The 21,623-nt window shown below is 65.4% G+C and overlaps 1 protein-coding gene across 6 annotated transcripts in view; it reads right to left on the minus strand.

Moving 5' to 3' along the window:
• Nucleotides 1-21,623, minus strand: part of MAD1L1 (mitotic arrest deficient 1 like 1) — a 112,079-nt gene that overhangs the window by 29,084 nt on the left and 61,372 nt on the right. For 4 of the 6 annotated variants that reach the window (XM_045576925.1, XM_045576924.1, XM_036423851.2 and 1 more), the window contains 2 exons: nt 14,477-14,621; nt 2,739-2,879 (listed from right to left, as the gene is read on the minus strand). In XM_045576925.1, coding sequence (XP_045432881.1) covers nt 2,739-2,879; nt 14,477-14,621 — 286 coding nt within the window. The remainder of the gene's footprint in view (nt 1-2,738; nt 2,880-14,476; nt 14,622-21,623) is intronic. The other 2 variants (XM_036423856.2, XM_045576926.1) reach the window with 2 other exon arrangements.

Below are 21,623 nucleotides of genomic sequence, written 5' to 3' on the forward strand. Positions count from 1 at the left end.
AGGAGACAGCCGACCAGAAAGAAAACACCCAGGACGCCACTGCTCTCTGACAGCCTGCGGAGCCGCGGGCACAGCAGCGCGCGGCTGAGAGGGCAGGGGGTGCTAGAGGGCGAGGGCAGAGCGCACACTCCCGGGGGGTGGGCGCCTGGGACCTCAGGTGCAGCCTGACAATGACAGCTAATCACAGGGACTGCACCTCCAACTGGCCGGAAAGGAGCTCTCCAAGGTCCGGTAGAGAGAGGGAGGAACCAGGCGGGCGGTGGCCGTGGAGTCAGCCGGTGTGTCTGTCTCGCTGTGTGTGCACGTGCCCGTGAGACGCCCAGGACAGCCTCCATGCACACGGCCCCACGTGTCACTCACACCCATCGAGCTGGTGCCTGGTCTCCGCCCGCGTCACCACCTCGCCTGCTGGACACCGCGCCCTTCTGTGAAGCCGGAGAACTAAACTGAGGGGCACCTGAGGGCCTGGCCGCCGGCGGCTGCCCCCTCCCCCCTGAGGCCACTGCAAAGCCCTCCCTCAGCCTGGCCGGAGCCGCCGTGTTGCTGGGTGCTGAGCAGGCCACCGGCCCACGTCACACCGTGCGCCGGGCCGCTCCCTTCCTGCTCGCCCGCTTAGCAGGTGGCTCGACTTTAACTGATGGAGTTCCACTCTGCTCCGCCGGTGCCCTGGCAGGAGGAACACCTTCAGGGGCCAGGAAAAGGACTCTGGCCCGGTGGGTGCGGGGTGGGCGCGGGGTGGGAGAGCCGGCGGACTCTGGAGGGAGACGCTGCTCTGAACGCTCGCCCACTGGGCGGGGGACACGGGCGCACGATGCTGCCCACTGTTCTCAGCTCCTCCGGCTGCAGCCTGCAGCCGGCTCCCCCCGGACCTCCCGCCGCCGGCAGCCCGTCATCTGTTTTAATTAAATAAATTGGGAAACAAACCGGGCTGGGATGCGAGGCAGCAGCGTGCACTGCATAGCGATGGCCCGCAGCAAAGAGGGCGCGGGATGCCGCTCCGGCACCAGCACTTGATTAAAGGGAATAAATAAAACCGGGCCAAGCGGCACAGGCTGCAGACGGCACTGGGATCTCCCGGCTCATCCACTTGGTTTTACTCAAACGTGTCCGCGAGCCAAACCTGCTCCATTAGGGCCGACCCGCAGCCCACCCGGAGCCCTGCTCTCTGCTGAGCGGCTCTGCCCTCCCGGGGCCCACGTGGCTCCGCGTCCGAGGGGCCGGTGGCCGCAGCCCCGAGGGAGGCGGCCTAGCCGCCCTGCACCTCCCCCAGCAGCAGGTCCCAGAACACCGGACAGGGCTGTGCCCTCGATGGCTGTGCCCAGTCCAGTCCCGTCTTGTCGGTGAGTCTTACTGGCCCGCAGGCAGCTTCCAGAGGCAGTGAGAGCTCAGTGGCCGGCTGAGACCAGGGCCCCGGCCACAGTACTGGAGAGAGAGCTGCCTGGTCTGCGCAGGAGGAAGAGCCCCATCCCGTCCTGTCCGTCCCCTTGCTTTCCGGGGCTCCCTGGGTACACCCCAGTCCCACCCCAGCCAGAGAGCAGGATGGGCGGCTCTGTCTGCTGCCCCCTGGTGGAGGCCAGGAGGTGAGCAGCTGTCAGCAGGAGTGGCTGGGCTCTGGGCAGAGCTCCAGGGCGATACCCTGGGAGCACTAAGTGCTGCCACTACCTCTGCTCCCTCAGGGGGCACCACCTGGAGGCAGTCAGCCTCTCCTCACAGGGCTGACCCTCCCGAGGCCCAGCCCAGGAGTGCCGGCTCCCACCGTGTGCCCTGGGCCTCCCACTCAGCACTGAGGCCTGGGGTCGCTTGTGGAAGTAAAGGGGGTCTGCTGTGCAGAACAGGGTTTGGAGGGTGTAGGGGAAGGACCACCGCCCTGTCCCGCACACCCAGAGCCAAGAGCCATGACCTCTCAAAGCCCTGGCCGTGAGCGCCCCTGCTGGGCGGCTGCAGACCAGCGCCCAGAGCACCGAGGCTGCCCCTGGGTGACCGCCCCGGGGACGGTGGGCTTTAGGGAGCAGGAGCGGCGGGCAGGATCTCGGTCACAATGAAGCCCTGGGGGCAGGGTGGCCTGGGTGGGGGAGGAGCCAGCACAGGGCCGCCTGCCCGTCAGCACGTGTGCAGGTGGAAGGGGGGCCGATGGGGGCCCCAGTGTTGACGGCGCATGCGCCCGTGGCCGTGGCCGAGCAGAGCAGAGCAGAACATGGCAGGCGTGGTTGTGGAGCCCGCCGAGCCTGGTCCCCTCCCCGGGTCCTCCCTCTGCTCCAGGAGGCAGAGGGAAGCCAGGTGACCGAAGCTGACCATGGCAGTAGGGACTTTCTCTGCCGAACTGGACCGTCCAGGCAAACCAGGCTGAGTGTCCCCTGAGGTGGGACTGGAGAAGTGGAGGCAGCGGAGAGGTGGCCCAGCACCAGCTGCCTCAGACCCCCAAAGGGACGGCTAGGCCCCAGCTGACAGCCTCAGGCTGTGGCAGGTGTGAGCAGGGGACCACGCTGGGCAGGGAGCTCCGAGGACACTACCAGCCCTTGTCCCCCGACGTAGTGACACCTGAACACAGGCCCTGGAGGGCAGGCAGTCCGCCTCGGGCTAAATGGGCAGGGGCAGCCAGGGAGCCCTCCATGTGGCAACGCCAGAACCCGCCCTGTGCACCTCCCGTCGGCGTATGGAGGCTGTGCGCCGGGAGGAGGGCTGCGGGCTGTCCCAGCATGGCCTCCCGGCCTCCTCCTGCAGAGCCCGAGCACACTCACCTCCATCTCTGAGCTGTGGGCGTGCACTTTCTGCACCATGTCTTCGGCCTCGCGCATCCGCCGGGTCAGCTGGGGCGAGTACTCGGCCGGGGTCAGCTCGCTGTCGTAGGACCCCAGGATGGCGCGCATGCCGTCCCGCTCCTGTGGACACAGAGGGCAGGGGTCAGGCCAACGGGGCAGGGCAGGATGTGACATGGAGGGGCAGTGTGAGGGAAGACGCCCCGCGAGCAGCAGGCGGCTGGTCAGGTGGGCCCCACCCCGCCAGTGCCAGGGAGCTGGGCTGTGTGGCCGGGGCTGCAGGTCAGAGACCCGCAGGCTGCTGTCTGCTGCGTCCCCAGCCAGGCAGAAGGTCTCCACGGTCACAGCCAGCACCCTGCCTCGTGGGACTTCCCACGTCTCAACGAGGTCAGGACCTTTGGCCCAATAACAGCCAGGTTCCCAGGAGGGAGAACCCCGTCAGCAGGGAAGCAGCAGGCACCCAGCTGGACCGAGAACAGACACGCTCCTTTCTGCCCAGCGCACCCCAGAGGGTCCTGGGTCCCAGAGGGAACGGCCTTTGGACCTCACACACAGGGCCCTGATGGACACAGCCCAAGTCAGTGGTCAGCAAACCTCGGCTCTCGAGCCACATGCGGCTCTTTGGCCCCTTGAGTGTGGCTCTTCCACAAAATACCACGGCCTGGGCAAGTCTATTTTGAAGAAGTGGCGTTAGAAGAATTTTTAAAAAATGTGGCTCTCCAAAGAAATGTCAATCGTTGTCCTGTTGGTATTTGGCTCTGCTGACTAATGAGTCTGCAGACCACTGGCCCAGGCTGCAGGACAGACCCTGCGCCAGCTTCCGCCCAGGCCCGCGCTCATTCGTCTGTTTCTGGTCCGAAGTGGTGATCGGCAGGTCTCCCTGCACAGCTGGGAGGTCAATACCAGCCCAGGGGAGGCCCACACCACGGCCACGGAGCCGCCTCCTCCACGTGGCAGGCAGCCCTCTCCGTGGACGGCGCATCCCTTCCTGCAGGCGGAGTTGAGATGGGGGACAGCTGCTGGGAAGGCTGGTCCAGCCCTCCTCCTGTCCCTTCCCCCTGGCAGGATGCAGGGACAGCCCACCAGCCGGCTCACAGGCAAATGCAGAGACCTGGGGCGAGGCCCCGCCCCTCCCCTGCTCCAGCCGCCGGCCCCTCAGGTGTGAGAGGCGGCGGTGCGGCCGCACAGCCCTGCCAGCGCCACAGCCGTCCTGTCTCCCCATCAGCCCGCGCCGCTCTCCCCCCACGGCCTCTGACTCAGCCGCCACCCAGCATGGACTTTGTAATTAGTTGATGACAAAAAATTCAATAAGTGAGAAATTAAAGTTACAAATCCAGCTGGAACTGGTCACATATCCGTGGAAAATTTGTTTTCACAGGAAGGTTTATCAAGTGTCATAATTTTATTGAAATCCTCTATCTTCCCACTGACTTTTATGGCTCCGAGCTGGTTACCGAGCCGCACGCCAGGCTGGGGAGGGGTTTCCTTCATAAACACGCCGTGATCACGCCGTTATTGGCCATAAATCCCACCCGCGCCTGCCGCTCGGCTCCAGCGCAGCCTGGCCGGGGCCAGCAGAGAGGAAACTGTAAACCGAAAGCTGCTGTTTGCACCTTTCCGAGAGATTGTTTGGTCGCTGAACTGTGCTGTGTGATCGGATAACGACGTTTTAATGGCTGGTCCCACTTGTGGGCGTTTGCTTCGTTTCCACTCGAGCGAGCGTGGCCACTAACCATTGCGCAGCCTGCGCCCAGGCTGCGGGAAGCCAGGACACTCGCCCAGCAGCCCAACAGGACGCGAATGCGAGGAGGAGGCCGCCTGCAGGACCAGCGGGCACAGGTGGGCAAAGTGCCCAGGCCTGCCCAAGTCAGAAACAGGCTGGGCCCAATCCTGGCTTCACACTGGCACGCTGTGTGCCCTCCGGAGAAACACTCGGCCCCTCTGAGCCTGAGTGCTGACTGTGGAGGGGCAGCGCAGAACCCTCAGATGGCCGTGGCCACCGCGCTCCCGTGGTCCTCCCCACAGCACTTGCTCTCTAACCGACAACGGCCAGGGCGGGCAGCAGGGGTCCGGGAAGGCCAGCCGCTCTGCTCCACTGTCCAGCACCCACTTCGGAAGGCCCTCAGTACTTCACACCCCACTTCTCCGGGGAAGAAAGAGCGAGGTGAAGGGCCCGCCAAGGTGCCAGAGCCTCGAGCACCCAGCCCACCTGCCGCCCACTCCTGTGTGCTGGCAGCACCGGTGCGCGCCGAGGCCGTGGCTCCATCCCCGCCTGTGCCTCCTGCCGCGCTCCACCTCCCGCCACAGCCACAGCCACAGCCACAGCCACGCCACAGCCACAGCCACGGCCACAGCTGCGGCCGGAGTCACTGCTGCCGGGGGAGCCAGCCCAGCTGCTGTGGGAGGAGTCCCAGGGGCCCTTCCCACAGTCCCCGCTCCTCCTGCCCCAGACCCCTGCACAAGTGCACTGCCTCCCCACCACTCAGTCACTCCACACCGCTTTTCTTCCCCTCTCCAAACGCTTTTACTGATTTCAGAGAGAAGAAGGGAGAGGAGGCGGTGGGCTGGCTCTCTGAGGACCCGGCGCTGGCTCCTGGGACTCAGTGCCTCCCTGTGTGAAAGGCCAAAGGCACTGGGGAAGGGGCTTGAGGTCGGGGCCTCTCGACAGCTGTCCGCCACCTGCACACAGCGGAGCAGGAGACACCCAGCCGCAGGCCCTGGGGCCGCGCACACTGACCAGGCCCTGGCCAGACGGGCTCGGCCAGGAGACCGAGGCCCGGGCTCGGATCCGGGAGGGAGCAGAGGAGAGGAGGGAGGGCGTGGGAAGGGGCGCCCGGGGCCTCTGAGCTGGCAGAGACGAGGGTGACCTGGGAGCCGAGGCTGGCAGGAAAGACCCCCTCCCCCACGCTCCCGGCCGGCCGGCCAGCCGTGAGCGCTGGGAAGTCCGCCTCAGGCCGAGGGACGGTCAGGGGGTGATGGGGCCACCCCGCCCTCCACACCCCACACGCAGGGAAGCTGAGCCGGCAGTTCCAGGCCAGGCGGAGGAAATGGCGGCAGCTAACGGTAACGAGGCCGCTCAGCAGATGCGAGTGACTCAGAAGCAATTCCATTACCTTCCGTGCAGCAGCGCGAATACAGCGCCCCGAGTGCTTTTCCCGCTTGGCTTCCCCTCGGAGATAAGGCTGACACCACCTGCTCCCGCGGCACCATCAGAGTGGGGCCCGCGGTCCCCCACAGGCAGCCTCCCCTCGGAAAGCACAGGGACCTGGACCCGTGCCTGTCCTCGCAGAGCACACTGAGGACAGGTTTCTGTGGACTTTGGAGAGAGTGGGAGGGACGGAGGGCGAGTGGGACGGAGAGAGACACAGACTGGCTGCCTTCTGCATGCATCCTGGTCCAGGCCAAGGTCAAACTGCCAACCCAGGTACGTGCCCTTGACCAGAAGTCGAACCCACGACCCTCCAGTGCACAGGCCGACGCTCTAACCATCCAGCAGCCAGCCAGAGAGAAGTGCCTAAGCTCTCCCAATGAGCTGGTCCGTGGTAACAAGCACCATATAGGAGAAGAAAGGAGAGAGAGAGAGAGAGAGAGAGAGAGAGAGAGAGAGAGAGAGAGAGAGAGAGAGAGAGAGAGAAACGTTGATCGCTTGCCTCCCATACGCACCCCAACCAGGAATTGAATTTACAACTAGCTATGTGCCCTGCCTGGGAACCGAACATTTGGTGTACGGGACGACTCCAAATGCCCAGCCACCCGACCAGGGTCAGTGACAGAGTTTTCAACCAGCGACCTTCCAGGTGAGTAAGGAGGAAGGCCCGGCCCCAGGCCATGCCACACCCCAGTGGCTCTCCATGGCCGCGCTGTCTGGTCCTCCGGCTGAGCCGCATCCTGCCTGTCCCCAAGACCACCTCGCCTGCTCTGCTGTATTTCCACTCCCACATCCCGCCAGCCTCCTTAGAGACCTGTGGCCGGCCAGCCGTCTGCTGCTCGCTGAGCTCATTCCTGCTGGGCTCCCCGGCCCTGAGCAGCCCTGGAGGGCACAGGCCAGGGACCGTGGGAGCTGGCGCTGTCCTCCCTGCAGCCCTGGCACCTGTCCTGCGCCCACGAGCGCCTGGTGCAGGGAGCAGGCTGGTCCCCGCGGCCCCACAGGCTCCGCCGTGAGTCACTGAGGCCCGGTGGCCTGACTTCCTGTGTCATCCCCCCGCCACCCACCCACACGCAGCCGGAGGGCGGGACGGCTCTGTGCTTCTCCCCAGCAATCCGTGTTCTCACAACTCCACCTCCCAATAAAAAGCTCTCCGACACCTACTGTGGAGGAGTGGAATCAATTGAGATTTCCTGAAGCAATTTCCCTCTGCGTTCACACGGATCCGTTACAGATCCGTCTCATTTATGAGGCTGTGTAATGCCTCCCCCAGCATCCACTCCCCCCAGCAGGGCCCCCCTGCCCCCCGCCGGCAGCGTGGGCGCCCGGGGAGCGGTGTTTGGCCTGATGCTCGAGCAGGGAAGGGCAGGGCTGCCGCCGCCCTAGTCCCCACACCAGCACTGTCCCTCAGACAGGCGCTGCAGCCGAGGGAAGAGGAGGCTCCTGCCTGAGCGACCGCAGCCGCCGGCCTGATCTCCAGGAGGACGATCTCCATTCCTCCCGGCGAATTTACTGAAAAACCGCCGTGAGAGGATGCAGTTCTACCTGTGTGGCTCGAGGGCTGCGGTCAATGACTAACCCTCCCGGCCTCAGCTGAGGCCCCAGGTGCTAAGGTCACCTGGCAGGACACTGCGGCTCACTGCCTACTCCCCATCCAGCCTCGGGGTCACTATGATTCTCACCTCCTTGGAGTGGCCTCCACTTACAAAAACAAAACACCCCTTACCGCAACTGCACCCCATCGGGTACCTCGGGGGCTTTCCCAGGCTGCAGGGCAGCGGGTCGGGGAGTGGACAGGAGCCTCAGCGGTGCCCCAGGACGGGGCCTGCTGGGGGGAAGGGTCCCAACACACTCTGCTCCGCACTCTGGCCATTACCACAGCTTCACACTCACTCGCGATTCTCTGCTGCTCCAGCCAGGCCAGCTCCACGGGGAGGTGAGATCCAGACCTTCGCCCTCTGCGCCTGTCTTGTCAGACACCCAGTACCTGGCAGGGGAAGGTGTTAAACATCTTTGCTATCACAGCCCTGGGAGCCCTGGGAGGAAGGCCCTGTGCCTCACCGTCCAGGTCCCTCGGGGCGGAGGGCACCGGACAGGAACAGACAGCTCCCTCTGTGTCCTCGCACCACAGGGCCTGGGCAGCAGCCCCGAGGCACTGGGAGGCCACAAGGCCTCTCCTGAATACTGGCCACTCCAGGCCCTTCCCAGCCTGCAGGTGGGGCAGGGGGATTGCAGTTGTGCCCCTTTGCCCACGGCCCTGACTGCTGAAGTAAGAGACTCCCGCCAGGGCCCTCAACCTGGCCCTCTGCTGCCAATCCAGCTGAGGGGGCGGGGCTAGAGCTGCCAAGGACACGCCCCTGACTGCAGCACCCCTGCCTGCTCCGCACAGCAGCCTCCTCAGAGCTGACCAGGCCGTTCACTCAGTGTCCCCCCTTCAGGGCTCCCCGGCCTGTGGGAGCAGGACTGGGCTCAGCGCCTCCCTGAGGAGGAGAGGAGGGGGAGGAGGAGGCTGCTGGTAACTGGGAGGGCTCCGTGCAGGAGTGCAAGGGCCAGTGCCCCAACAGCAGCTGGGCGGTGAGCTGCTCCCCCAAACCAAAAGCAAACAGCTGCACGCTCCCTGGTCCCACAGGGCGCCAGCCCCCTCACCTCCAAGTCTGAACATGATGGCAGCTCACCCTTGGGTCCCAGGCCTGTCCTTGCCTCCCAGACACAGAAGTCTCAGCTGCTCTTCAAAATCGCCCTCAGCTCCTTCAGCTACTGGCCTCATCGAGGTCCCGGGCACTGTGCCAGGTGCCACCCTAAGCACCTAAACTAGTGCCCAGCACAGCTCCTGGCTCAGGAGCGACTCTGGATAGATGTGAGCGACAGCAGATGGGGACTGGCTGGAAGGTCTATGCGTGATGTCACTCAGCCTTCCTCCGCCCGAGGAAGGGTGCCTCCGCCAGGTTACAACGATGCCGCCTCCACCACGGCGGCCCCAGGGGGCACGGGGCTGAAGGAGAAGCATGTGGTGCCCATCCTCCCTGCCCACCTGCCGCCAGCCCCACCCAGCAGAGGGCGGTGCCTGGAGGGGACTGCATTCCTGAGGACACACACCTGACACCGATCCAAGGCTGGGCACTGCACCTGAAGCGTGCCCCCCCCCGCCCCCCCCGCGTCCTTCCAGCAACCTGTCACACTGTGCCTGTGCCTGCAGACGCGGAGCCGAGGGCTGAGGAGCCGTCACCTTCATCAGGACAGGCTCGGGGACAGCTTGCCTAGCGAGTCTGCTCCCGGCTCTGCATCTCCTTGTTTACAAGATTGCTTATGCAGAGACACCGCCATGCATAATGCATCCCATTACGCGGCCAAGACGCAGCCTTCCCAGAGAAGATTCAAGTCAGCCACACAGACAGCTCAGAGGGTGTTTTTTAAAAGCCCGAGCCCTGACTTGGAGAAGTGTCTGCCTCCGCCTCCGCTGTCCACGGACGGAAGCAGTGTAAGCACAAGGCCAGCCTCACCTCGCGTTTCTGCGCGGTGATCGCCTGGAGCTGACACCTTGCTCCCTCTCAGGTGGCAGGCCGATTAGCATGTAAATAGCTGGCAGATAGGAGAAGTGAAAGCCAGGAAGCTCTTTAATTAACTTTAATCCTCTGAAGCCCACGCAGCAGTGGCTCTGACAGCTCTCCAGCCCTCCTTGGGATCCCCCACCCCCGGGGCCTGGGGATCCCTGAGGGGGGCTGGAGAGGGCCAGCGGCAAAGTGACATTTGGGTGTCCAACCCACCACGTGCTGTGTGACCGGCACTGGGACTGGGATGCTCTCGCAGCCAGGCCAGGCGGGCAGCGGGTTCCCACCTGCTGAGCACGTCCTGGTCGCAGGTCCTCATAGACAGCCCTGCACGTGGGTCCCTTCCCCTGCAGGCGGCGGGGCCCAGCCTGGCTCTTCCTGCTCGGCAGCACCCCCCGGCCAGATGGCAGCAGTGCGGAGTCCATGGTGGCTGAGCCCAGAGCCACAAGGCCCAGGCCGGCCGCCGCTGCCGCAGCACGCCCCCTCGGCAGCAGCACAGGCTGCCGGCGGCGGGCTGGGAGTGACGCGGGACAGCCCGGCTTCCTGTATGCTGAGGGCAGCTGCAGGGAGCCGCTGAGGGCCGTGGGGAGGCGGATGTCCAGGCCAGCGGAGGGAAATGGCCGAAGCACACCTGCCGGCTGTTCCAAGGAGGCGCTCCTGTTGGCTCGTGGGCGCTCACTCGGCCTGCCCCCCTTCTCCGCAGAGCATCCCAGTGCCGACGCCGGGCACTCAGAGTGCCATCCTCACGGGCTGGTGGGGGACCGAGCTGCTCGCAGACACAGCACGAAAGGGACTGCGCCCACCAATGTCCCCAAGCGGAGGCTGGTGAGACCACCACCTCCTGGGACGGGGTTTGACTGAGTCCCGCAGAGGACGGGGCCATGTGTCCCCTGATGCGCTCGCTCCTCAGCCAGGCCCCAGAGGCCGGCTCCAGGTGCTCGGGGAGCACGGACGACACAACGAAAACTAAATGCAAACCTTCTCCGGGCCCTGGGAGGCCAGCACACTCAACTGGGCGCCGGCTCCTGTAGCACAGGGCGGAGCGGGCTGGCTGTCAGCAGGCAGCTCTGGGGGACAGCACCCCCCTGCGAGCAGCGCCCCCATCCGCCCTGGCTGTTTGCCAAGCCAAAACCCGGGCCCTACCTACTATCTGTTTCCGAAAGCCCAGGCACTCGGACCCGGGTCCACAGGCGGGCGCAGGGCCCCGCCCACTGCCCGGACCCTCCAGCGCAGAGGCTGGCTGCTCACAAGCACCTCCTAGACTGCAAGTGAACTCGAAGGGGCCTCTTCAGGAACTGTCCGGATTCCCCCACCTTCTCTAGAAACCAGGCCCCGCGCAGGGATGGTGCCTGGGTGCCAGCTTGGGAACCCACGGCCCAGAGCCGAGGTCCCGGGTGGGGGGCTGGCACAGCAGCGCCAGCACCACCCCGTGCCCAGGCCTCCCAGCAAACCGACTCCTAGAGAGCGGCGCCCTAACGCCTCGGTCAGGCCAGGGCAGAGCGGCCTCCACCACACACAGGTCCCGCGCACAGAGGGCAGGGCAGTGGCTTCCGCCAGCCAAAGCCTGGTGGTCACGCCTGCGGCCTGGGACTCCCCTGCATGGACCCACTGGACAGACTGAGACAAGACTCCGTACTCAGCGAAGGAGGAGGCTGTCAGGGCGAGGGCTGATTCCACAGCGGACCCCAAGGGCACCTCCGAGCTCCCTTCACTGTCCCCACCGGCTGGGCCAACAGCCCCAGCCAACCTCTCCCTTCCCAAGCCCCAGGAGCTGCAGGCACGTTATTTCTACGCTCCCTCTTGAGACACAGGGCAAGGCTGGCAATGACCTCCAGCAAAACAAGCGTTAGAATTCCGGAAAGGGGCCCGATGTTGCCCTTGCCCTGCCCTCAGCCCAGCGTCCAGAGCGGACACCGGTCGCCCAGCGCCGAGTGGTGCTGCAGACCCGTGGGGACGAGGCTCCTGCACCCAGTCCCAAGATCACACTGGGTGGCGGGTCTGGAGGACGTGCCTCCTCCCCCTGGCCTTGGACGGGGCTGGTCTCCACAGGAAGCTGACCAACGAGAGCTGGCGGCACCGCGCTCTCTGCGCTGCCGCCATGGGATGATGGATGGTGTTTAATCCTCCCGCCGGGGACACTGCGCCTGTAAATACGTTCCAGCTTCCTTGCTGGTTAATGACTATTTCAGTAACCCGGCCGGTCTTTGTCTACTGGGGGATTCTGGGAAAAGCAACTAACCTGCAAAGAACCACCGGCTTTGAAAACACGCTCACATGCACTCACACACACACATGCCCATACACTCATAAAGGTGTAGGCACACACATGGACAACCACTCTTACGTGTACACACATCACATCGCATACACACCCACGTGTTCTCTCACATGCATGCACTCTGACATCCACTCCAGGCATGGGCGGTGGCAGACAGGCCAGTGCCCGTCCAGCCACAGCCTCCTCCTCCATAAAAGGGACATGGCAAACACTAACTAGAATTCTCAGAAGGACTTGTCAGTGGGATTATGAGAAAAGCATTAATGGAAATGCAGTGATCTGGTGAGCTGGTTAGCAGTCACCGCTACCCACGCGTGCTGCTGCGAGGCCCAGAGCGCAGCAGAGCCTTTCCCGGGAAGAAGCCGTGTAAGGAGGCAGGCGCCGCCGCACGGGAGCAGGCCCGGCACAGAGCAGGCCTGGCGGCGGGGCAGCCAGCGCGTGCCTCTCCCACGTGAAAACCCAGTGCGTGTGGGCACTGGATAAGCCCCGCGAGGCTGGCCAGGTGCCGAGTGAGGCAAGTCCCCCGGCTGGGAGGAACCACTGCCCAGGCGAGCCGGAAAACCACGCAGCCCGATGGGGATCTGCCAGCTCCTCGGGCCCAGCACTTGCACGGTGTGGCCTCACCCGAGGAGACCTGCTGGGGGCAGAGGTCGGGGGAGAGAGCTGCCCATGTACCAGAAATGCCGACCGGCCCTCTGCAGGCCGCCCAGGCCGTGCCCCCCCGGCCGGGGCCGCAGAGGAGCCCGACACCCTCAGCATCTGAGCCGGCGCCGGGAGTGGCTGGAGGCGGCCCAGCAGCAGCGAGACGCGGCTATTTTTAGCTGCACACTTGAGAGGCAGCTGGCAGGGAGCCATGTCTTTGGCGTGACCATCAATTTTCACCTGCAGCCACTTCCTTTCCTCTCAGGATGAAGGTTATTCAAAGATTTGGATTTCTTCGAAATTGAGTTAAGAGAGAACAGGTCTCCACACGACGAGAGGGATTCTAATCGTCAGCAAGGACACGAGGCAGGCACAGCCATCCTCCCAGGCCTGCCGGACCCTCAGCCTCCGCAGGACACCGCGGGCGGGGAGGGGAGGGCCGGGCCAGCGCTGTGCCACCACGCCTGCTCCCCGTGCCTCAGTCTCCCCCAGTCAGTCAGGGCCCTGCCCCGGGACGGCAGCCGCGTCGTTAGGGCTTGGTGCCTCCGCCTGGGACACCCAGGATAGGGGTGTCTGAGGGGCGAGCCCACGCCATGTGCACGGAGAGGAAGGTGGCCCTGACCCTGGGACCAGGTCACAGGCGAGCAGACAGCTCCCCGGTGAGACAGCATTTCCGTGCAGCATGTTAGAAACGCAAACATGATGGGGGGTGAAACAGCAGGTTACCCACACCCGTCCCCTTCCACCTCGGGCCACGATGGTGCCCCCTCCGCATTTCGGGGGGCTGGGAACGGGGCGTAGAGCTTTGAGACGGAGTGAGCGGATGGCCGTCTGCAGACAGGGCAGGAGTGAGCGCTTAGGTGTTTCCTCTGGGCCCCAAAGACCACAGCTTTGAGCGTTAAAAAGACAGGCATCCGTGAGAACCTTTTACTAGATTAGCGAGCTGGTCAGCTGGCTTAGTGTGTCGTGTGCATGTATGTGGTATGTGTGCAGGGGTGTGTCTCTCCCGCCAGCCCGCCCCCCCGGAATGTAGCTGTACCAGGGCCCTGACACCCCGTCACAGCGCCTCCTGTCCAGCGGACGTGGCAGTGACAACAGAGATGGGGGGGAGGGGAGGCTGTGAGGCCCTCAGCGATGGCTCCTGTAACTGAGCCAGCTGACCAGGCCAGGGCCTTGCCCCTTCCGCGGAGGAGGCAGCAGGAGGACATTTGAAGTGTCTGCCCTGGGGGGCCGCCCACCACGCCCAGGCTTCCGAGGCAGCGCCTGGGCCTGTGAGGCGGGGAGGCCAGCATCACACGACAGCTTCTCAGAGGACGGCGGGCCCGGCGATGGCTGGCAGAGACCCACGGCGCCGAGTGCTGGCACCGGCTGGCTCTGTAAGCTCCGGCGTCAGGAGGCCAGCAGCGAGGAGCGTACGCTCCATCAGGAACCACGAAGAGGGCTCGCCTGCCGGACCGCGCTCCTGGGGCCGCCGCTCGGCCCGGCCCGGCCTGGAGGAGCAGCTGGGGGCAGATCCGGGTTTTTCCTTCCCGTCTCCTAAGATGTCAGTGTCCGGGGCGGCATCTTAATGAGCTCCACACAAACACTCAGCCTGCTCTCCAGGGACTCGCCTGTGTAGCAGAGCTCACAGCTCTTCAGGCAAAGAGCAGACAAGAGCGCATCTGCCCAGCACGTCTGGACATGGCGAATCCTCACTCCAAACACAGTGAGGAGGGAGGGGGAGAGAGGGCCGCCCCCAAAGGACCCAGGACACACCGGGGCCCACAGAGCTGTCCAACGGCCTCAGCCCACAGGGGCACTGGCTTGGAGAGCTCTTGACAGCACGCCGGAGCCCTCCTGCCAATCAGGCCACCACCACAGCCTACCGCTCCCCCTACCCCTTGCCCCCTGACGCTCTGCCTGAGCTATGGCTGAGTAGGGCTGAGCCAAGTGTGAGGACGAGGCACGTGAGACGTGTTCGTTTAGCATAGTGGAGATCCGGGCAGACGTGGGTGCCGGAGACAAAACACAAGTGGCGGAGGGGGGCTGGACTGGGCGCTGCTGACTGAGCGGCCCAGCCTGACCGGCGACCGCCACCTGCCGCCCTGCCCGGCCCCCGCAGCCGTACCTTGGTCAGCAGCAGCACCCGCTTCTGCAGCCTGCGGGCCAGCGCCTCATGCGTCTCACGCTTCTTCCTCTCCTCCAGCAGCTGAGCGCTGACCTGGCGGACCTCCTCCTGCAGCTGCTGCCTCACCTTGTCCAGCTCCCGGACGCTGCGGACAAGGCAAAGGGCAGAGGGTGAGGCTGGGCCATGGCAGCACCCCAGTCACGGGCCCTCCAGGCCCAGCCACGTCACTTGGTCTCAGAACAGCCGCGCGTGCAGCCGCTGGCATTTCCCCGAACAGTCCTCGGGGCCTCAGAGCGTCTGCCCCCCGCAGACCCAGGCGACCCAGCAGCGGCCCCACACACAACGGGAACCGAGGCCTGAGGGGCTCCAGCGCCAGAGCAGTCACGCCGGGTGAGCAGCTCCGTGCTGCAGGGAGCCGAGCCCCAGCCTGGAGTAGCTGAACCCCAACCTCAGCCCTGACACCGACGCGGGCCCATGTGCTCTCGGCCAGCTCCGGAGCCGCTCTGCCGGCCCGGGCCCTGCCCTTCCTCTCACCTCTGCTCCTAGCATCCTGCCCTGTGCTCGCAGCGCCCGCCCTGGGTCCGTGGCGGCCATCCCTCAGACCCCAGACAAGGATGGACACTTGGCTTAGAGCCTCTCAGCTCCCAACCGCCCACAGACGGACCTCCACCTCTCGCTAGGGGCGGGGAGGGGGTGAAGCACCTTCGGTTTGGTTTCACACGCTTTCCCCAGACGGCCACTGTCCTTCCAGCCCCGCCCCGCCTCTGCCCCAGCCTGCCTCTGCGGGCTTCCGAGGGAGAGTCCGCGACCAGGGAGAGCAGTGCGGGGAGGGACGGTGCTGGGGCTGCCGCTGGGAGAGGGCAGGGCGAGGCTCGGCACAGGCTGCTCCGGGCAGGAGCCTCAGAGTGGCCTACAGGGGGCCCGGGGCAGGCGGACGGAGAAGGCCATGTGGGAGGAAGGGTGCAGGAGACCACGAGAACCAAGACCAGGCGCAGGGCCGGCGGACGCTGGGGAGCGCGAGGACGCAGAGCCGGCGGCCGGCCAGAGGGCTCGCTTTCGTATGTAAACTCCACGGGACAGAGGCCAGCGTGTGGCCACGGGGTGGCGGGTCCTGACCGCCTGCAGAGGAGGACGGGGCGTTACACGCAGGGGGGGCCCCACCAAGAGCAACGTCCCCGGATCCAGTGCCAAGTGCGTCAGGGCGCTTTCCAAACCACCTGCTGGAAGATGCCCCCCCCCCCCGGAAGCCGGCAGGAGAGGGGCTGGCCGCCCGAGCTGCCGCCCCGTGCCCGCTGCTGCCACCTCTGCTGGACGTGCTCTCCGTCAGGCCCAGCCTTTGCTGTGAAGTAAAAGGAAACTCATAAAACATTAAGCCTCCTGCTGCCTCCGATGTGCCCTGAGGCCGCTGGCATTTCTGTGAACGCTGGGCGTTCAGAATGAAGTCCTCGGCTCCTGCGGAGTCGGCGCCTTTATCGGTCATTCGCCCGCTCGATGGCGTCTGAGCCGCGCAGTGCTGGCCAGCGGCCGCTTTCATGTCGTCTCCCAGACGACGTCCGCCACGTGCCCGCTCCCAGGACGTGGAAGGACACGAATGTGCAGCAGCAGGAGGCATCCATGGCCTTCCTCAGACGCCGCGGGCCGGGTCCTCCCTCCTCTCCCTCCTCCCAGCTCCCGCCCGCCCCCCACCCTCCTGCTGACCAGGTGGTGCGGACCGGCGGTTACCTCGCCCCGCGGTGCGGACGGCCACAGGACTGCCGGGAGGACTGGTGCAGGACTGCGGGAGGACAGTGGTGCAGGACTGCGGGAGGACAGTGGTGCAGGACTGCGGGAGGACAGTGGTGCAGGACTGCGGGAGGACAGTGGAGTGGTGCAGGACTGCGGGAGGACAGTGGTGCAGGACTGCGGAGACTGGTGCAGGACTGCGGAGGACAGCGGTGCAGGACTGCGGGAGGACAGCGGTGCAGGACTGCGGGAGGACCGGTGCAGGACTGCGGGAGGACAGCGGTGCAGGACTGCGGGAGGACTGGTGCAGGACTGCGGGAGGACAGTGGTGCAGGACTGCGGGAGGACTGGTGCAGGACTGCGGGAGGACAGTAGTGCAGGACTGCGGGAGGACTGGTGCAGGACTGCGGGAGGACTGGTGCAGGACTGCGGGAGGACAGTGGTGCAGGACTGCCGGGAGGACTGGTGCAGGACTGCGGGAGGACAGTGGTGCAGGACTGCGGGAGGACAGCGGTGCAGGACTGCGGGAGGACAGCGGTGCAGGACTGCGGGAGGACCGGTGCAGGACTGCGGGAGGACAGCGGTGCAGGACTGCGGGAGGACTGGTGCAGGACTGCGGGAGGACAGTGGTGCAGGACTGCGGGAGGACTGGTGCAGGACTGCGGGAGGACAGTAGTGCAGGACTGCGGGAGGACTGATGCAGGACTGCGGGAGGACTGGTGCAGGACTGCGGGAGGACAGTGGTGCAGGACTGCCGGGAGGACTGGTGCAGGACTGCGGGAGGACAGTGGTGCAGGACTGCGGGAGGACAGTGGTGCAGGACTGCGGGAGGACTGGTGCAGGACTGCGGGAGGACAGTAGTGCAGGACTGCGGGAGGACTGGTGCAGGACTGCGGGAGGACTGGTGCAGGACTGCGGGAGGACAGTGGTGCAGGACTGCCGGGAGGACTGGTGCAGGACTGCGGGAGGACAGTGGTGCAGGACTGCGGGAGGACAGCGGTGCAGGACTGCGGGAGGACAGTAGTGCAGGACTGCGGGAGGACTGGTGCAGGACTGCGGGAGGACTGGTGCAGGACTGCGGGAGGACAGTGGTGCAGGACTGCGGGAGGACAGCGGTGCAGGACTGCGGGAGGACTGGTGCAGGACTGCGGGAGGACAGTGGTGCAGGACTGCGGGAGGACTGGTGCAGGACTGCGGGAGGACAGTGGTGCAGGACTGCGGGAGGACTGGTGCAGGACTGCGGGAGGACAGTAGTGCAGGACTGCGGGAGGACTGGTGCAGGACTGCGGGAGGACAGCGGTGCAGGACTGCGGGAGGACTGGTGCAGGACTGCGGGAGGACAGCGGTGCAGGACTGCCGGGAGGACTGGTGCAGGACTGCGGGAGGACAGTGGTGCAGGACTGCGGGAGGACAGTGGTGCAGGACTGCCGGGAGGACTGGTGCAGGACTGCGGGAGGACTGGTGCAGGACTGCGGGAGGACAGCGGTGCAGGACTGCGGGAGGACTGGTGCAGGACTGCGGGAGGACAGTGGTGCAGGACTGCCGGGAGGACAGTGGTGCAGGACTGCGGGAGGACAGTGCTCTCCGGGAGCCCCAGTGCAGCCCCTCACCAAGTCTCGCCCGTGGTCAACACAACACGGGGGCCAACATCCAACAACCGTCGCCAGACCCCACATGCAGGGCCAGAGGGGCGACCCTGACAGGCCCTTCCCGCAGGCACGGCCCTCACATGGGCCGCTTCCCACAGCGCCCTCAGGACCGACCAGGGTCCCAGCGGGCTGGCACCAGTATGCCTGCAGTCCACCCCAATTCTCAGTGATGGCACGCCCGTATGAGACTGAGAACCAGGACACCTTCCTCGCACGGACCCAAACCCCAAGCATCTTCCTCTGGGCTCTGAGGGCACAGCCCTCCGGCCCCGCCCGCAGCCTCTCCCTCGGTCCCTCCAGCCACACCCTGAGCACGAGGCCGGGAGGGTCTGGCCGTGTCCCAGGAAAGCCCTTGGCGGCAGGGATGGGCCATCGCCGCTGAGGTCTGGTCACGTCGTCAGGTGTGCTTCGCTGAGCGCCCCCAAGGGACTTGGGCGGACGGCAGAGGCAGGAGCCAAGGTCACACTCGGGCAGCCGTCCGTCCCCACGGGACACAGCACAGGCAGGACGCGAGGAAGCGCCCTGTCCCCGCCAGTCCCCACTCCCGACGAGGGAACAGACCTCTGAGGTCAGGCGGCTGGGATGGCAGCACAGGCTCCGACTCAGACCAGAACCCGCCTACCTGAGGGCTGCCCCTCCCGCCCTCCCTGGCCAGCACGGTGGGACAGGCCGAGGGCACAGCTGGCGTAGGACCTCGCTCCCTTGTCTTGCCAAAAGCTGCTGGGGCACGTGTGGGAGGAGGGAGGGCGGGGCAGGAGGCCTGTGCCCGGGCCTGCTCAGGCTGCCAGGAGAGGGAGCGGAGGCGGCTGGCCCACGCGGCCTGCAGTATCTTTATTTATCCATTTGACCCCGATCCCAAATGCCTCAAGTGTCATTACACGTTCCTCTGAAAGAATCAACGTCTAAACATGGAAACAAAAGCGGAGAATCAGCAAAGCAGAGGCTGAAATAATCACCAATCAAAGGCAGGCCCGGAGCGAGGAGGCTGACAGGCCAGGCCTCCCAGAGAGCCCCCCTCACTCCTCCCCCCGCTGCAGCGTGCGGCCCCAGAGCACCGAGGCCACGGGAAGCACTCCCGTCCGACCTTGAGACGTGAGAAGGAAAATCACCCTCTGCAGTTTCAATTCCATCCCCACCGTAATAAATAATCCAGCCCACTGATCAGTTACCAGCCTGTCATCGCCAGCCAGGGGCCTCCGCCTCACATCACACGGGGAGCCCAGGCGAGGCTGCCTCTGGGTGCCAGGCCACAGAGGCCCAGGCAGGAAGGACACGGCAGGGACCGGCGGGCAAGCCCAGTGAGTCCCGGCCGGTCCCGGCCGCAGCCCTGGGAGCCGGCGGTCCGGGGACCAGGGCAGACAGAAGGCGCCCTCGCTCCGGCAGGGGCTCTGGCGGCCACCTTTCCAGGGACAGCAAAGTGGGAAGAGTAACCTCTGCCCTGAGGAGTTGGCAGCTAACGGAGGGACACAGGGCGGGCCCAGAGCGGAGAAACGTCGGACAGGAGAGGCGGGGTCTGGAAAGGCCCAGGTGCTCGGGCAGGGGGAGGGTGCCCGCAGGCCCTGGTGCAGGAAGGCGCTGCTGAGCAGAGCGGGCCTCGGGTGCAGGGAGCATGCTCCTATGTCCAAGAGCAAAGAGAAGCCAGCCGAACAGCAGCGGGGGCCGAGCACGGGAGACACCAGCCAGCACCGTGGCCATGGTCAGGATAGAGAGGTGAACCCATCCTCACCCGCCCCGAGTGGGCAGCCAGGTACTGATGCCAGGGCCGCCGGGCAGGGGGCACATGGCCTGCTCCCGACGGCTCACACTCTCCTCCAGGCTGGTCCACCTCCCACACAGACCCAGCTGGGAAAGGGCGCTTGGGGGACGCTGTCAGCCCGTGGCCACTCTGCTTCGGGGTGTAGGGAGGGGCGGAGCCGGGTGGACAGTCCACAGCATTCGGAAGACCCATCAGTCCAAGTCCGAGGGCAGTGTGTGTGTCTGGAAGAGAGGGCAGCGGGAGGCCGGGGCATTCCACACCCTGCACTTGGGAAGCTGCTGAAGGAGAGGAGCCCGGCCCCAGGGGAGACAGCCCCCCTGCGGGCACGTCACTGAGGAGCATGTGACCTCCAGGTCCTGACTCAGGTCCCCTGCAAGCCGGGGAGCCACCGAGCACCGTATCTCCTGGGGCACACGGCCCAGCCGGCTCACACCACAGCCGAGAAGAGGGCGCTCGGGCGCGGCTGCTGCACCGAGGCCGAGCCGGGCCATCTGCAGGGAGCAGATTAGAGACAGGAAATGCAGCTGGTGAGCAAGTGCGCCCGAGAACAGGCTTTCTGCACATTGTGCGGGAGTCACCGCCACGTAGGACAGTCACCGCCTGGGAGCCGCTCAGGTTTCCTGTGCGTCCGGGCAGCGGCGCCTCGGCTGCCCCGCCAGGCCCTGGTGACCCAGGGTCGGAGCGGAAAGGACGGAGCGGAGCAGACCTGGGCCGGCGGAGCGCGAGGGCCAAGGACAGGGCCCGCTGCCAGGAGAGCCCGGCAGTGTCAGCACCCACTCAGCTCCCCGCACACACTGCCATCGCCCGGCGACAAGGTGGCCTCCCGAACCCCAGGCCGTGGAGATGGCTGCTCAGGACGGGAGGCGACGAGGAGCAGAGCTCACGCTCTGGTCAGCCAGCCTCCAGTTAGGGCGGCAGCTCACACAGCCGGGAACTGACCAACCGCGCCCGTCTGAGGGCACAGGGTGTGCGGGCGCAGGGGTGTGCGTCCCGGAACACGGTGGAGGGCGAGCCGCCAGGCCTCTCCACATCATGCTCCCCCAATCTCCACTCCCCACGCTGCCTGCCTCAGGCAGCTGAGCCGGCCCCTTGGGCGGGGGTGTGCCACCTGTGCCCAGCGCAATGCCACCTGGACAGGCCAGCCACGGGGCCGGGAGCTGGGCGCCCGTTCAGGTGAGCGATCCGGTGGTTCCTCATGTGTCCCGGTGCTGCCCAAACATCACCCACCCAGAAGGGCGCCGCACCAGGCGCAGTGCTGTCCCTGCGGCCTGCCACCAGCAGCTCCCGGGTCTAGCACTCGCCTGCTGTGGACTCTGGTTTCTTTTCAAAAAACATTTTTATTGATTTCAGAGAGGGAGAGAGAGAGAAACATCAATGATGAGAGAGAGACTGACTGGCTGCCTTCTGCAGACACCGCTCCCCCCCCACCCAACTGGGGATTGAGCCCACACGCCAGGCACGTGCCCTGACTGGGAATTGAACCCATGACCTCCTAGTGCATGAGTCAATGCTCAACCACTGAGCCACGCCCGCCTTTTTGACTCCTTCGTTATGTGGACGAAAAGGGGCCACCTGCTGAGCTGACTGGCTCAGGGAAGGCCTGTGTAAGCCTTACACACTCAAGAGACCTAAAGTAGCCACAAAGGATGATCTGAGACTAAAACTGTTTAAATTAAAAAGCAGTTTAACCCTGGCTGGTTTGGCTCAGTGGACAGAGCATTAGCCTGGAGTCCCAGGTTCGATTCCAGTCAGGGCACATGCCCAGGGTTGAGGGCTCGATCCCCAGTGGGGGGCGTGCAGGAGGCCACGGATCCATGATTCTCTCTCATCGTTGATGTTTCTCTCTCCCCCTTCCTCTCTGAAAAAAAAAAATTAAAAATATAAAAATAAAAAGAAGTTTATGGTGGACAGTCATGTCCTCGGCCCATCTTCCCTGACAAATTTCAACTTTGACCTCAACTTGTTCCTCCCCTTTCCGGACCCCTGGGGGCACAGCCAGTGCACCAGAACAGAAACCACA

This window comes from Pipistrellus kuhlii, unplaced genomic scaffold, assembly GCF_014108245.1.
Source record: "Pipistrellus kuhlii isolate mPipKuh1 unplaced genomic scaffold, mPipKuh1.p scaffold_m20_p_8, whole genome shotgun sequence".
In the NCBI taxonomy this organism is placed as follows: domain Eukaryota; kingdom Metazoa; phylum Chordata; class Mammalia; order Chiroptera; family Vespertilionidae; genus Pipistrellus; species Pipistrellus kuhlii.